Consider the following 15,563-nt stretch of genomic DNA (forward strand, 5'->3'; position numbering starts at 1 on the left):
AGCCAGGTTATTCACCCTGCGAGCGAGGGTTAAAAGGTCGCCCTCCCCGCCCCCGCCAAGGCGTCACCGGAACCCTGAATGAACTGCCGGGAAACACCCGTCCCCTGCAAAACGGGAATCCCGGGGAGAACGCGGCTGGACCGCCCCCGTGCCGTCTCGCCCCTTTCCCGGCGCACACGTTTCGCTGCTGCCGGCCGGGCTCCGTCTCTTGCCGCTCCCGGTTAGAGGCGCCGCTGCCCCTCTTCCCCGTCGCTTCTTGTGCCCGACGGGCTGTTGGCACCAAGCGGGCGTCGAGGGGCCAGGAGCTGCTCTCGCGTCCGCCCGCGTCCCGGGCTCCCTTGGTCTCGGTTCCTGCGCGCGTAGCCGCGAAGGGCAGCTTCTCCGTCCTGTTCACTTTCGGGCTGAGGGAGGCGAGCCAGGCGGGAGCCTCACCGGAGAAGCTTCAGCAGAGGCGCCCCAAGCTAGGCTGGTCCGGGGTAAACCAGAGCTTTCATCCACTTGGCCCTCTCGCTGCTCCCTGCGGTTGACCGTTTGCCTGTCTTTTCCCTTTCCCAAGCAATCCCAATTAGCGACGGTGGGAGCATTCTAGATGAACACTGGGGGACGCTTGCATGCAAAGCAGATGCCGGCATCTTTGGAGAATGGGCTGGCTCATTGGTTACTATTTATCATTGTACACCACACAAAGAAAATAAAATAATTTATTCGGGGGAGGAAAGAGTTCAAGGGCACATTCCAGCCGGGCAAAATACCAGAGGAAGGGGCAAAGCAGGGTCTGTAAGGAGTTTGGAGGGGAGGGGGCTGTATTCACATTTTGGCACAACCTTTCCTGCGCCTTCAGCTCCTTTTTGGGGATCAGGGTGATCAGAATTCAACCTTGCATTTCACAGAGTTCAGTGTTTCCAAAGGTATCTTTTAATTCTTCTGCTCGGTGAACCACATTCTAGGCCAGAAAGAATCAAGGTGGGGGCGCCATGTGCCAGGCACCCCACAAATGGCACTGACAGGGGTGCCCCCATCCCAAGCAGCCTCCCTAAAGTTAACAGTTCAGGAGCAACGTTTGCGGATGAGGATCGTGGCCGCTACTGCAAGCGAAAGACACCCACCCACTCCCCTGGTGCAAAGAGTCCATCAAAAGCTCAGCAGCCGGTCAAGGGCCATCTTGCCCCCCCCCAATAAGGCAGCAGTAAAAGCAGAGAGCTAAGAAAAGACTTCAGGGAAGAGCCAACCAAAAGAGTCCCAAAACAAGGGGGCAAGGCATCACCCTCTGATAAAGCTGCCCCAAGACTGGGGAGCCTCTGAGAGGAGCCCCCCAACAGCTCCCAGGCGCATGGCTTCTGTGGCAAGGGAGGAGGAAGAGCAAAGTCTCCAGCTACCTGCAAGAATGAAGCTCTGCCCAGACGCACTGACCCAGACGCCCCTTCCTGCACTGCCCCCCCCCCACAGCAAGGAGTGGGAAGCAAGGACCCACAAGGAGAAACCCCCCGCTGCCACCACCTCCAGCCTAGGCTTGCCTCTGCAGAACTGACCGTCTGCCTGGGGTTCTGCCACCTTTGCCAATGAGCAGCCGGGGGGGGGGGAGTGGAGCCCTGAGCCCATGGCACACCTCCACCCTTAAGAGCCAGGCCAGGCCACCCCCGCCATCTGCTGCGCCACCTGGCTGCCACCAGCCTCTAGAGGGTCCCGGAAAGAGCAGCCAGGCTCCCTGCAGTCTGCCCCAGAGTGTCCAACAGCAAAAGTACAGCAGGACCTGCCTCCTGGGCCCCCTGCCCGCCCTCTCCCATGCCCAGGGAATGCCAGGGGCTCTGGCATCAAGGGGCAGCAGGCCTCACCACCCAGGGACACCAGAGGCCAGTGCTGCTGCTGCTGCTGCTGCTCCAGGCCTGGGACCCTCCTCTGTTCCCTGGGAACAGGATTCCTCCAGGGCCTGGGCTGAATCCAGACCCAGCGGTGCTCCTGCTGGGCTCATTGCAGTATGCAGGTGTCCTCTGCGTCCTCGCCAGCTCTGGGTGCCTGAGGCCCCTCGTCCTGCAGCGGGGATGGAGGCGGAGGCGGCAACTCGGAGACCCCCGCCAGCTTCTCACGCAGCTCCAGAAGCAGCTCCCGGCTCTCGCTGGGGGGCAAGTTGCTCAGGTAGTACTGGGGTGCCAGCTCTGCCAGCCTGCAGGGAGGAAGCACCCAGTAGAGGGAGGGCAGGAAGAGACAGTCCACCAGAATGCAGCAGCTAGACTGGTGACTGGGAACAACTACCTGACTTTTAGAAGAGATTTGAAGGCAGCCCTGTTCAGGGAAGTTTTTAATTTTTGATGTTTTATCATCTTTTTATATTCTGTTGGGAGCTGCCCAGAATGGCTGGGAAAACCCAGCTGGGTGGGGTATAAATAACAAATTATTTATTATTATTATTATTATTATTATTATTATTATTATTATTATTATTATTATTACCATGCCACCCTGCATAAGCCCCCATTGCTGCTGCTTCCTGGCCACAGAGTGTAAGAGCCATAGGGGGCCCATCTAGTCCAGCATCCTGGTGTCACAGTGGCCAAATACCCCAAATAAACTAGGGGTTTAGATAGACTGCATCTGGGCCTGGAGGCTCTATAAGAATGCCAGAAGAGCTTGTGGCTGCTGAACCAGTCCACAGGGGACCCTGTTCTCTCACAGTGGCCAACCATATGCCCCCAAAGGGAAACCCACAAGCAGGATCAAAGCGCAAGAGCAACACTCTTCCCTCCTGCAGTTTCCAGCAACTGGGATTCAGAAGCACTTTTGCCTCTGACCGTGGAGGTAGAGCAGAGCAATCCCAGCTAGAAGCCACCAAGAGCTCTTTCCTCCATGAATCTGCCCAGTCCTCGTCGAAAGTCAGGGCAGCACTGAGGCATGCCTGTGGAGCTGGCCTACGGCCTATAGTCCCACCCGCTCTGACTTCAGAAAAGCCAGGGTCCTAGTCCTCATGGCAAACGAACGGAGTCGACAGCCCTGCCCCCCCAGCCCCCCCACTGATGCTCACATCTCTGGCTGGATCTCGGAGACGATGCTGAGGCAGTTGTCCTGAGAGATGGTGAACTCGTGGTAGAGCACCCAGGGAGGCGGGCGGGGGGGGCGGGCGACGCAGCCGGTAGCAGCAGCTGGAGGGCAGCTGGGCCACGTGCTTGTGGGTCAGCAGCAGGTAGTTGCCGGAGCCGTCAATGTCCCGGGCCACCTGAAAGCAGGAGGGGAAGCAGAGGCTCGTGGGTGGGGCGGATCCATCCCCTTCCCCAGAGCCCAGGCAGGGAGAGATTGCAGGCAGTCCCAGGGAGAGGCTGACGGGAGATGTCTAGCCAATAGATGGGGTGCAGGGTGGAGCCCCCCAACTTAGAGGGACTCTGGGCTCTGAGATAACCTCCCTTGGCTTCAGCAGCCTGAATCTCCATAGGCAGGACCTCCTGGGAGGCAGACCAGGAAACCCCAGGCAGCACCCCAAGATCTCCAGCACCCCCAAAACCCTGGAGTGAGAGACAGAGAGTGAGTGTCCAAGAGAGAGAGAGAGAGAGGTTGCTGGCACCCTCTGTCTCAGAAGACAATGGAAGAGTTTGTCTTTGGGGGTGAAGTCTAACCATTGGGGAGTTACGAGGGGGGACACTCAGGGGAAAAGGAGAGGAGAGACCCTCCGCTCTCAGCCTGGGCTGCAGCCTCCCTGGCTGCTTCTGGGCCAGCTTTCTCCAGGGCTCTCCCAGCCCAGAGCCAGCGGCAGCTTCACGCCACGCAGGCCTTGACCCAGCAGCCTTACCTTGAGGAAGAAGCCCGAGATGAGGGCTTGTGTCAGGCGCTGCACGTTGCTGTCGCTGCCAAAGGCCGGCGGGGAGACGGGCAGCTCGATGCGCTGCATGACCTCCAGCAGCTCTGCCCGCACGGCTCCCGCCAGCCGCAGGGCTGCCTCGCTCACCGCATGCTTCCGGCACCAGCTCTCCGGGTCGCTCTCTGGGGAGGGAAGGAGGGAGGGAGGGAGGGAGGGTGTGGGTGCCTCCCCTGGCTCCGTCCCTTGAGAGGGAGCCCAGCAAGGCTCCCCTCCCTCCCGCCCTGGTCTGTCCCGCCCCCTCCACAAACTCACGCTGCTGGAAGGCATTGAAGACGTTGATGAGGGTGAAGTGGTCCCCCGCCGGGTGCAGCAGACTCCGCTGCCGGGCCGCCAGGGCCTCCTCCCAGCGCACCCCCTCGGGAGCCAGGAAGCAGGGCCAGGCTGCAGGGGAACGAGGAGGGAGGGAGAGCTGGTGAGGTCCCTGCCACCCACCTTGGGGAATGCGGGGTATTTCAAGGGCACTCCAAACCAACAATTCACATTTTGCCAACGAGGCACGCACTGGATAGGAGATGAAGCTCGGAGAGCTTTCTTGTAAGTTTCCTAGAGAGAACTCTGCAAGAGACACTCCCGCGGTGCCCTAACAGGCAGAGGGCGTAGCTATAGATATTCTCCTACCTGCCCAGGCACAGCATGTCTTTTTCGTCACCTTCCACCCAGCCAGAAACATGAGGCGGCCTGCTAAGGCTGAGCTCCAATGCTCAGACACTATTTTAAGCCAGATTTAAATATAATCATCATCATCATCATCCTTACTTATACCCTGCCCATCTGGCCGGGCCTCCCCAGCCACTCTGGGTGGCTCCCAACAGAATATTAAAAACACGATAAAACATTTAAAACTTCCCTGAACAGGGCTGCCTTCAGGTGTCTTCTTAAAGTATCTGAAGAAGTGTGCATGCACACGAAAGCTCATACCAAGAACAAATTTAGTTGGTCTCTAAGGTGCTACTGGAAAGAATTTTCTTATTTCTTATTTTGTTTTTTTTCTAAAAGTCAGATTTTACAAAAAAAAAGGTAGGGTTTTGTAATTGAATTATCATTTTAAGCCTGACTGAAGAAAGCTGCTGTATCTGTTATTCTGCAACAGAAACTGTTTGTGTGACTATTGTTTTAAAAGGGGGAGGAAAGGGGGAAATCCCAGGAGAATCCAGTCTGCCTTAAAGCATCCTGGATTACTTAAACGAAAAGGCTAAAACTAGCCCATCTAAGCTTCTTTTTAAGCCGCAAAGGGATGCACTGCTGAACTAACAAATATCTAACAAATATAGCCTCTCCTAGCATTTATTCTCATCCCTACAGGGAATGCCTTTTGTTGCAATTCCTGCCTTGCCGGCGGCTGGGCCGGATGACCCGACCGTTCTGATTCTCTGTGCCTTAGCTGCTGCAGCACCTGTGGCTGGAAGGGGGTCTGATACAAGGGACTTAGGAGCAAAGGATGCTCTTCTCACAGTTGCCAAATCCCCTCAAGAAGCCAGGGATGTAGATAGACTGCGTCTGGACCTGGAGGTTCCATAAGAGCAGAAAAAGTGCCAGGCTGTTAGATCAGGCCAAAGGGGGCCCAACCAAATGCCCACTCTGAGAAAGCAGCAAGCAGGAGCCAAGCACCGCTGCAGCTCTCTCCTCCCGATTTCCAGCAACTGGGATTCAGAAGCCTTGTTGCCTCCAGTGATGGAGGCAGAGAAGAGCCTTTGTGGCTCAAACTCTCCTCCGTGAATTGGCCCAATTCTCATTTAAAGCCCCCCACGTTGATGGCCATCATTGCCTCCCAGGGGAGCGAGTTCCAGTGCCGGCCCAACCTGTTCCCTCCGAGGTCTCTGGAGCTGCAAGAGCCAAGCCAGCAGAGTCCGTCAGAGAGGAGGCCCCACAGCGCCCCTTGCAAGGCTGAGCCAGAGGCAGCTCCACCTACCCGTCAGCATGGCGGCCAGCGTGAGCATCTCGTGGACGCAGTCAAACTCGCAGGAGGCCAGCAGGGCCTTGGAGAGCTGGGGGTCCAGAGGGAACTCCGACATGATGATGCCCACCTCGGAGAGGTTCCCGTCGTCGTCCAGGGCAGCCAGGTAGTCCAAGTCCTCCAGCGCCTGCATTAAGGACTCGGGGGCTGGGCAGGGAGAGGAGAGGAGAGGAAAGCCCCGCTGAGCCTGGCTGGCAGGCAGGCAGAGGCCCCACCCTGATCTGCCCCCCAGACACACACCCCCCACATACCTGGCCGGTCCAGGAAGTCACACTGGCCCATGTCCGCAATGTCCAGCCTCTTGAGCAGCAGGACCAGGCGGCTGAGGTTGGCTTCCGTGATGGGGGCCGGAGGGGCGGGGGGCAGGTGCTGCTCATAGAAGGTGTCCGAGTAGAGGCGGAGGCAGGACCCTGCTGGGCACAGGAGGGGGCAGTGAGGCGGGAGGAGTCAAGGCTCTAGTCCCTAGGGAAGAGGAGGAGGATGCTCTCCACCCCCACCCAAAAACCATCGCAGGAGGTTTTTAAGGCAGAGGTCGGATGGCCACCTAGCAAGGATGCTTTAGTTGAGATTCCTGCATTGCAGGGGGTTGGACTGGATAACCCTCAGGGGTCCATGAAGTCCCAGGGTCTCTGCAGAACAGCCCCCAGAGGCACTGGGGAAGGAGGGATCGCCTACCTGGGGGGTTCCCCGCTGCCCTGAGTCTCCGTGCCTCGGCCTGCTTCTTGCTTATGGGGCGCAAGCCCTGAGCCTCGGCTCGGATCTGCGGGTTGTAAACCTGCCCAGGAGAGAAAACGTCAGGAGACAGAACATCAACTGCGGGACATAAACAACTGCAAGGCCTTTGAGGTTTGAGTTTGAGATAAAACTGCATTCGATGCAAAAGACGGTGGGGGTGGGAGGGGAGGCTACGGTTTCTTTATTTATAAGTTTTCTTTTCTACATTTATGATTTGGCAACCCTCCACTGAATGTTTAGTTCAGGCATAGGCAAACTCGGCCCTCCCGATGTTTTGGGACTACAATTCGCATCATCCCTGACCACTGGTCCTGTTAGCTAGGGATGCTGGGAGTTGTAGTCCCAAAACATCTGGAGGGCTGAGTTTGCCAATGCCTGGTTTAGTTCAAATTATATTTGTACAAGCGAGGATGGAAGAAATTGGATTATAGATATGGAATATAACATTAAATGGAACTGTGTGTGCAAAAAAGGGAGGGAAGCTCTATTTTGCAAAAAGTTTACGATGGAAACTTAGAGCTGACTCTTCCCCATCCTTTATTATTTACGGAGTGAACTGAATAACACTAAGAGGACTTGGAATTTAATTTAATTGGAAGTATAATTGCTCGTATACCTTCTGTTGGAAGGAAGGATGAAAGGAGTCTGTGAACTGCCAAGGAACTGATAAGTTTCTTTATTGAGTTATCTGCAGTTCGACAGACCACTCTTTTTCCCAGGCCGAGAGGGAAAATGGGGAAAACAGGTTATTCATTGGGACAGAGTGGTTTTTGTAGCTGTTGTTAAAGTTGCAAAACAACGAAGCACGGGACGGAGCGATGGGAAAAAACTGGGAAACAATGGGATATCAGCTTTGCTGAAAGCACGATGGATAACAGCAACAACCGGGGGAAAGAAAGACGTAACATCTTACAAGGACAGGAAGAAACATCCTGGAGAGAATAACTGCCACCCACAGGAAGATCAAGGATATAGTCTGAGTGCCTCACTTGTAGCTTCATTTAATGTGTCAACACAAATAGAAATTATTAATATTGCAGTTGTTGTATAAGGGATTATTATTATTATGACTGGAATGAAATGGAAATTAATAAGATTTTGGAATGCAGAAATAAAGCAAATAATCAAGCCATCAATTCTAGCACTGGGGGGGGTGTGACCTTATCTAAATTATATAATTTGGTATTTGAACTATTGGTGTTAATAATTGTATTATAAATTGGTATTGTTATAATGAGGCTATTATTGGATTGTAATTGAAAACTAATTAAAAAATTATTATATATATTTTAAAAAACCATATCAGGAGACAGACCCAGGGGAGTCCTCCAAAGGAGGTTGGACTAGATGACCCTGGGGTTCCCCTTTCAACACAACCATTCTGTGATCGCTGCAGGAGAAGACAGCAATATGGATGAGGAGCCAGGAACGCCCGCCTGCCGCCCTAACTATAATTCTCTCCCCCCACCCCCAAAGCTCCTCCCGGGGGCTCACAGGCCTCCCCACCCCCTGGCTCACACTGTGCAGCTCCAGCCCGGCATCCACGACATGCCTGACGCTCCCCATGGAGAAGCCGGCATCCGCCACCCAATGGGTGACCACGATCCTGCGTGCCCGAACCCCCCCGGTCTGCTCCTGGCCTGTCTCGTACAGCCGCTGGACGTCTCTGCCCACGCCAGGGTGGAGGGGCAGCACCAGCAGCGGCCCCAGGCCAGGGTCCAAGGCCAGGGCGTCCGCCCGGATGGCCTCACAGCACTCGTCAATCTCCTGCAAGGGGGCGGGAAGAGAAAGATATTTAGCTCCAGGTGCCGCCCCAGGTAAGAGGAACTCAAGGGGCAGCCCAGAAGCCTCCTACCCCAGTGAACTATTATGATTATGATAGTTGGCAAGGCTTTCCTGGTGCAAGAATGGCCGCAGGTGAAGAACCAGCCGCGGTTGTCAAAGGCCCTTCAGGCCACGGAGACTGCCTGAGCCCCCAAGGAGACAGAGACAGAAACACCCCCAAACCTGCTCCTTCAGGGGACAGCAACTGCCTTCGGGGGCTAAGGCAAGGCCTGGCACATTTGGGGAACCCCTCCCGCTCTCTGCCTGCCTGGGGCCTCATCCGGATTGGAAAGGGAGGACCAGGGATGCCTTGAGACCCACAGCCCAGCTGCCCACGAGCCCCACCTGCTTGCTGGCCAGGAATACCATCACATCGCCAGGCTCCCTCCGCCGGTGCAGCTCCAGCACGGCCTCGCAGGCGGCCAAGACATGCCCCCCCGGCAGGGGCTGCCTGAAGGCCAAGCGGGGGGCTGGGCTGGGCTCCGGGACCCGCACCACAGGGGCGCCAGGGCAGAAGCGCTGCAGGGGCTCCTCCATCAGCGGCTCCGTCACCACCACCAGGCGCAGGTCTGGGCGCTGGCGCTGCACGTCCTTCAGCAGCCCCAGCAGGAGGTCGGTGGGAACCGTCCGCTCCTGTGCCTCGTCCAGGACCACCACCCCATACTGGTGCAGCAGGGGGTCCGACGTCATCTCCCGCAGAAGGACTTCGTCTGAGCAGAACCTGAAAGCCACAAGGCGCCTGGTGGGCGGGGTCCGGGGGGGCAGGGCCCTCAACGCTTTGGCTCCCCTCTTGTTCTCCCGCTGCTGCTGCTGCTGCTGCAGCTCCTGAGCAGGCAGAAGACTCAAGACCACCCTGCCCTTTGGAAACACCCCCCCCCCAAAAATAACTGGACCCTCCTGGCAGGTCTCTCAAGAGCCTCATGGCAGAAGCTGATAAGGAGGGACCACACTGGAGAATAAAAGAATTGGGGATTTGGAAGGGCCCCCCCAAGGGTCATGCGCTGCAATGCAGGAATCACAACTGAAGCATCAATGACCATGCAACCTCTGCTTAAAAACCTCCAAGCAGTGAGGGGGGTGACATCGCCCCCCGCCCCCCAGGACACTCGCCACTCACAGCACACACACACCCTGGGCCGCTCGTGGCTAGCCCCGCCCCTGGGTGCCAGAGCAGCTAGCTCTGCCTCCGCCTCCAAGGAAGGCTATTTCCAGAGCCTTGACCATCTTGGTTGCCCTCTTCTGCAAACATCACAGCTTGCCAACATCCTTCGTCCATTTTGGTCGCCAGAATCAGACCCAGGACTCCAGGTGTGGTCTGACCAAGGCAGAAGAGAGCAGGACTATCACTTCCCTTGATCTGGACACTACGCTTCTAGAATAGGCCTAAAATAACGTCCGCTTTTCTTGCTGCTGCCTCACATCGTTTCCTCTAGGGCTCCTGGGGCCTCTCATTAGGGAGGACCTCCTCCATCGCCGCCGCCCTTTGATTTTCAAGCTAGTCAGGATCTCCTTCTGTCCGTCATGAGCAACTGTGTCCTTTTGTCCATGAGGCATTTCCGCTTGACTTGCCAATCCGGTTCTGCCCAGGCTGACTCCTGCTGCCTTTTCCAGGCTCCTGGGTGACCCAGAGACGGGAGAAGGGGGGGGGTGGCAGAAGCAGTAGGTGCATAGTCACCCATCACCACTTCTCAGCCTTCCTTCCGCCTGTGTGTCAGAGGAGCTGGCCTGAGGGGGGGCAAAGGTGCCCAAAGGGTTGTGCTTGGGTTGCTCAAGTCTTCTCTTCAGGGGCAACCCAGAGCCTGGGGTGGGTTGAGCAGGGCCGCTCCTTCTGGGCCAAGTGATGGGTGGGAGTGTCTGGGGTGTTCCTCTCCTCTGGGCTCCCCCACCCTGGCCCCTTTTCCTTCTGCAATGGCTGGGGCAGGGTATGGCAGCCATCTTCAAATATCTGAAGGGCTGGAAGATGGAGCTAGCTTGTTTCCTGCTGTTGCAGAGGGCAGGACCCGAACCCATGGCTTCCAGTTACAGGAAAGGAGATAATAATATTTATTTATTTATGTATTTATTTATACCCCACCCATCTGGCTGGGTTTCCCCAGCCACTCTGGGTGGCTCCCAATCAAATATTAAAAACACAATACAGCATTAAACATTAAAAACCTCCCTAAACAGGACTGCCTTCAGATGTCTTTTAAAAGTAGGATAGTTGCTTATTTCCTTGAGATTTCGACTCAATATCAGGGAGAACTTTCTGATGCTAAGAGCTGTTTGACAGTGGAAAGGACTCCCACGGAAGGTGGCCAACTCACCTTCCTTGGAGGTTTTGAAGCAGAGGTTAGATGGCCAGCTGTGATTCGTGCCTTTCAGGGGGCTGGACTGGATGACCCTTGGGGGTCCCTTCCAACTCTAGGATTCTACGTCAAGCCTGAAGCCTGCTTGGCTCCATTTGCACCAGGCACAAGTGGGAGGCAGGCCTGGGAGGCCAAAGGACGCCCCTCCCCTGCCCCCTCACCTGAGCAGCGTCTCGGAGGTGCAGCAATCTTCATAGGGGATGCTGTAGCCCAGCTCATGGCCCACGTTGAGGTCCATTTCGTCAGCCACCCGCAAGGCCAGGCTGAGGGCGGCCAGGCTGTGGGGCTGGGTGCAAACCACTTGGCCAGGAGCAAACTGCAGAGAGAGGGCGTGCTCAGCACACCACTGGGGCACCTGGGGGAGGGAGGAGGGACAGGTGAGGTCTGGCCAGGCGGGGCTTGGCTATCCCTCTCCTCCAGGTGGTGCCATTCAGGACTCCACACTTCCAAGGCGCCCATGGAAACAGCCCCGAATCCTCCATCTGGAGGGGGCAGAGGCTCTTGTAGGCCATTGAGCAGCTTATAGCAACCTAGTAAGAGCCGGCTGGATCTAGGCCAGCATCTGGGTCTCCCAGTGGCTGACCGGATCCCCCAAAGGGAAATTTGAAAGCAGGATCCGAGCTCAAGAGCAACACTCTCCCCTCCTGGGGTTTCCAGCAGCCGGAACTCAGAAGCATTGCGGCCTCCAACTATGGGGGCTGAGCAGAGCCAACACAGCCAGCAGCATTTCTCCTTTTGCAGGGTAGTGCAGTAGCAAAAGACCCTGCAGGCCATCTGATTCCCCCAGCAGCAAAAAGAGAAAAGGAAGAAAGAAAGAAAAAATTGCTGCCGGGCCGCCTGGTCTGGTAGCGTGGCAGCAAAAAAGAGAAAGAAAGAAAGAAAGAAAGAGAAAAAAGGTTTCCCCAGCCACTCTGGGCAGCTCCTAACGGAATATTAAAAACACAATAAAACTTCAACCATTAAAAACTTCCCTAAACAGGGCTGCCTTCAGATGTCTTATAAACATCAGGAAGTTGTTTATTTCCTTGACATCTGATGGGAGGGTGTTCCATGGGTGGGGGGGGGGTGCGACTACCGAGAAGGCCCTCTGCTTGGTTCCCTGTAACCTCACTTCTCGCAGGGAGGGAACTGCCAGAAGGCCCTCGGAGCTGGACCTCAGTGTCCGGGCAGAATGATGGGGGTGGAGATGCTCCTTCAGGTCTACTAGGCGGAGGCCGTTTAGGGCTTTAAAGGTCAGCACCAACACTTTGAATGGTGCACAAGAAGTTTCTCCAGATGTTTTCCCCTCTCCCTTCAGCCTTTTTCTTCAGCATCTGAGGAATGGCGTCATGTCCCTGCTGGGTCTTCCCTTCTCCAGGGAAAACACCCAAACATGAGCAGGATCCAGCCCCCAAAACGACAGGCAGGCCCATTGTCCTTGGGTGGAGGGGTTGCCAACTGCCAGCAAGGACACCCCCCTCCCCAAAGCCATAGGGCATGGAATGTGAAGCCACAAGAATTCCCCATTAGTGACTCGGACACAACACCCCACAGAAGAACAGCCTACGCAGAGTCTCCCAAGGGAGCCTTGCTGAGCGTGAGCCACGAATGCCCCAACCCAGGGAGACCATCAGAGCTTCCCTTCGGCTTGCTGGGAGCCACCAGCCAGCTCTACTCTATATTGCTCTGCCTCCATGGTTGGGGGGGGGGTGAGGTGTCCGCTTCTGACCCCCAGTTGCTGGAAACCACAGGAGGGGAGAAAGTGCTCTTGCACGAGTCTCCCACTGGGGCATCTGGGAGAGCAGGGTGCTGGACTAGATGGGCCCCTTTGGCCTGATCCAGCAGGCTCTCCTTAATTTAAAAAGGGAGGTTTCTTGCTTGCTATTGATCAGTAGGAATTTCAATGAAACCGACGGAGAAAGAGCAAGCACCACTCAAATTCCTCCCTGCCCCCTCCATGCCCACTGCTGTGCTAATACCAGGCAGCCAGGCGAGCTGACGCCCCCAGGGCTACAGGGCTCAAGATTCTCCTTGGGCAAACAGGTGTCCTTCCTTGTTCAGAGGGAGCCAGCGGGGAAGGCTGCTTCCAATGCGCCCCACCCAGGTCAAAGTCCACCTCCCTGTGGTTTCTCCTTCCATGTCAGGAGAGGCTCTGCCTGTCTGGGTCCCAAGCACTCCCCCCCCCACACACGCATCTCATGCTGAGCCCCTACTGCTTGGACCAAGGGGGTCTGGTTGTAGGCAAGGAGGGATAAGCCAGCCCCTGCCAAGAGGAAAAGGAGTGAAATACAGCTGAAAATGCTGGCAGCATTAAGATAAATTCAACAGTGTAAACAAGTTTTGACAGATGCAATAATGGAACACTGAATGGTATAGCTTTTTGTAAAATATACAGGGATTTATGATATCTAAAATGAACCACGGAAAGAGAAGAAGCAAAGTCATTGATATCTTAAGGATGTAAAACGAGAATTTAAAATAGTAAAACAGAAAATTTAATTAAAAAATTAAATATATAAAGAAAAGGGGTGAGGCCACAAAGCTCCCCCCCCCATGATGATGTATCCCCATCTATGCCAACAGAGAGTTTGTGCATTCTCTGGCAGGAACCCCAAGTCAAGGAGAGGCTAACTGGCATCAGAGCTGAGACAAGCCTCATGCTGCCTGGAGACCAAGGCAGGGGCACACCTTGGCAGCTAAGCAAGCAAGTTCAGACACCAACACAGCACCCAAGGCCACCCACAGCCTCTTGGGACTGAGGAAGGGGAGAGCCCCTCACCCCACCCCCAGGAATAATAATAATAATAATAATAATAATAATAATAATAATAATATACCTCATCCATCTGGCCAGGCCTCCCCTGCCACACTGGGCTGCTTCCAACAGAATATTCAAAACATGAATATTCAAAACATCAAACATTAAAAACTTCCCTAAACAGAGTTGCTTTCATATGTCTTCTAAAAGTCAGATAGTTGTTTATTTCTTTGACATCTGATGGGAGGGCGTTTCCCAGAGCGGGTGCCACCACCAAGAAGGCCCTCTGCCTGGTTCCCTGTAACGTCACTTCTGGCTGTCAGACATATTATTTTTCTTTAAATATTTTACACTCTCTCAGCAGCACAGCCCCTTCTCTCCTCTCTCAGGTGGCGGCCGCTGCCAGGCCCAGCTGGGCCCACTCACCTGGGTGCTCTTGCCGGCCCCTGGCTCCCCAGAGACCAAGACGATGCTGCTGCCACCCGCCAGGTGCTCCAGGAAGAGGAACTTGGAGCCCCAGATGGGGAGCTCACGGCGCTGGCGCAGCAGATCATAGTAGCGGGAGGAGAAGGGCAGCCCGTCGTAAGGATTCACCTCCAGGTCGCCCTCACAGCTCACAGACAGGCCTTCCATGTGGCTACTGCCTCCCTCCTCGTCTTCGTCTTCGTCCTCTTCCTCATCCAGGAGGGAGCTCAGCCCATCCGACTGATCCAAGGGGCCAGAGGGGTCCTCTGCTGCTGCTGCCGCCGCCGCCATGGCACTCCAGTCCTCAGGGTCTCCCAGGAAACCTGCAGAGAGGCGAGGAGGGGTCAGAAGAGCTGAAGAAGAAAGGGGTGCAGAAAAGGGTCCCTGGAAGCCCACCCAAGGGACTCTGAATGCGAGATCACGTGATGCTGCGGTGCTTCTGCCTCTGGGACAAAGGGCTTTGGCTCTTTTCTCCTGGACCTGCCCAAATGTCAGACCAGGAGGAGGGAGCTGGTGCAAAGGGGGGGGGGGTCAATGGCTCCAGGCGGGCCAAGATGCCCGGTGGGCAACAGAGGAGGAAAGCCTGCTCCCTGCCCTCCTCCAGACCCCAAGGGAGAGCAGCTGAAAAGGCTCAGCTCCCCCACTGGCCCTGGATGTGGGTCAGAGAGAGAGAGAGAGAAGCAACGGGGCATTAGGCAAGCAGGGCCCCTGTGCTCTGTGCCCACAACAGCCTTGCCTCATAGAATGGGGGAGTGGGGAGGGAACCCCAAGGGTCTTCTAGCCCAACCCGCTGCAAGGCAGGAACCGCCCTCCCTACTCTCTGCAGCCCCGAGGCGGAGAGCAGGGAAGGGAAGAGGCCGGGGGCAGCCTGGGGAGCCCAGCTCCGCGGTGAGGGCCGGGTGGAGCCGAGGCTGCCGCTGCCCCGGTGCCAAGCAGCCAGTTTACGGGGCAGCGCAGCAGGGTGGCATCCTCGCCCAGACACGTCAACCAGGCCGGCTGGCCGGGGAGGGGGGGGGGCTCCGCAGAGACCGGCAACCGAGGAGACCCCACCCCACCCTGGCCGCAAGTGGCCCCGGGGCGGCGCCGAGAGCGCTTGGCCGCTGCTGCCCCAGGCGGGAGGGTTGGGGCCCCGATCCCGACGGCGCCTCCCGCCCTTGCGCCAACGGGCAGAGCCACGGCCAAGCTCTGCTGCTCCCCAGAGGCCCCGCCCGGTTGGGGGACGGAGAGAGGCGCCCCCCCGGACCCCCTCCCCCCCGTCGGGCCTCACCTGTCTCACCTGCGCCGCGCAGGCGACGGAGTGGGAGGAGGGGGGAGGGGGCGCAGGCGCGTGACCGGGAGCGACCAATGGCCGCCGGACTAGACGGCTGGCTCTGCAGCTGGGGGGGGCGGAGCCGAGCGACACTTCCGGTCTCCTCCCCGCCTCCTATCACGTCATGCACACCTGGCGGGGCGGGGCCGAATGCCCCCCCCCCGCTGCGCCTGGCGCTCTACTCCCGCCCCCGCACGGATGACGCGCCCCCCGAGAGCAGGGAGACCCCCGTCCCGTCCGGGCGCGCTTGGAGGCTGCTCGTTCGCAAGGGGCAAGGAAGGGACTCGCCTCTGGGGGTCCCGGCGGCGCCTGCACAGGCTGGCAGCAGCAGCAGCAGCAGCAGCAGC

At 56.9% G+C, this 15,563-nt stretch overlaps 1 protein-coding gene across 1 annotated transcript; it reads right to left on the reverse strand.

Moving 5' to 3' along the window:
* Positions 1 to 1,579: 1,579 nt before the first annotated feature.
* DQX1 (DEAQ-box RNA dependent ATPase 1) lies at positions 1,580 to 15,228 on the reverse strand. The gene is given in 13 exon segments (XM_033161179.1): positions 1,580 to 2,161; positions 3,017 to 3,111; positions 3,113 to 3,208; positions 3,776 to 3,966; positions 4,097 to 4,225; positions 5,754 to 5,945; positions 6,050 to 6,208; positions 6,474 to 6,573; positions 8,052 to 8,300; positions 8,703 to 9,078; positions 10,867 to 11,060; positions 13,869 to 14,230; positions 15,175 to 15,228. Coding segments are annotated over 12 exon segments (2,307 nt in total). The 5' UTR covers positions 14,199 to 14,230; positions 15,175 to 15,228; the 3' UTR covers positions 1,580 to 1,965.
* Between the last annotated feature and the right edge of the window lie 335 nt (positions 15,229 to 15,563).

The sequence above is a fragment of the Lacerta agilis genome, chromosome 9 (genome assembly GCF_009819535.1).
Source record: "Lacerta agilis isolate rLacAgi1 chromosome 9, rLacAgi1.pri, whole genome shotgun sequence".
Taxonomy (NCBI): domain Eukaryota; kingdom Metazoa; phylum Chordata; class Lepidosauria; order Squamata; family Lacertidae; genus Lacerta; species Lacerta agilis.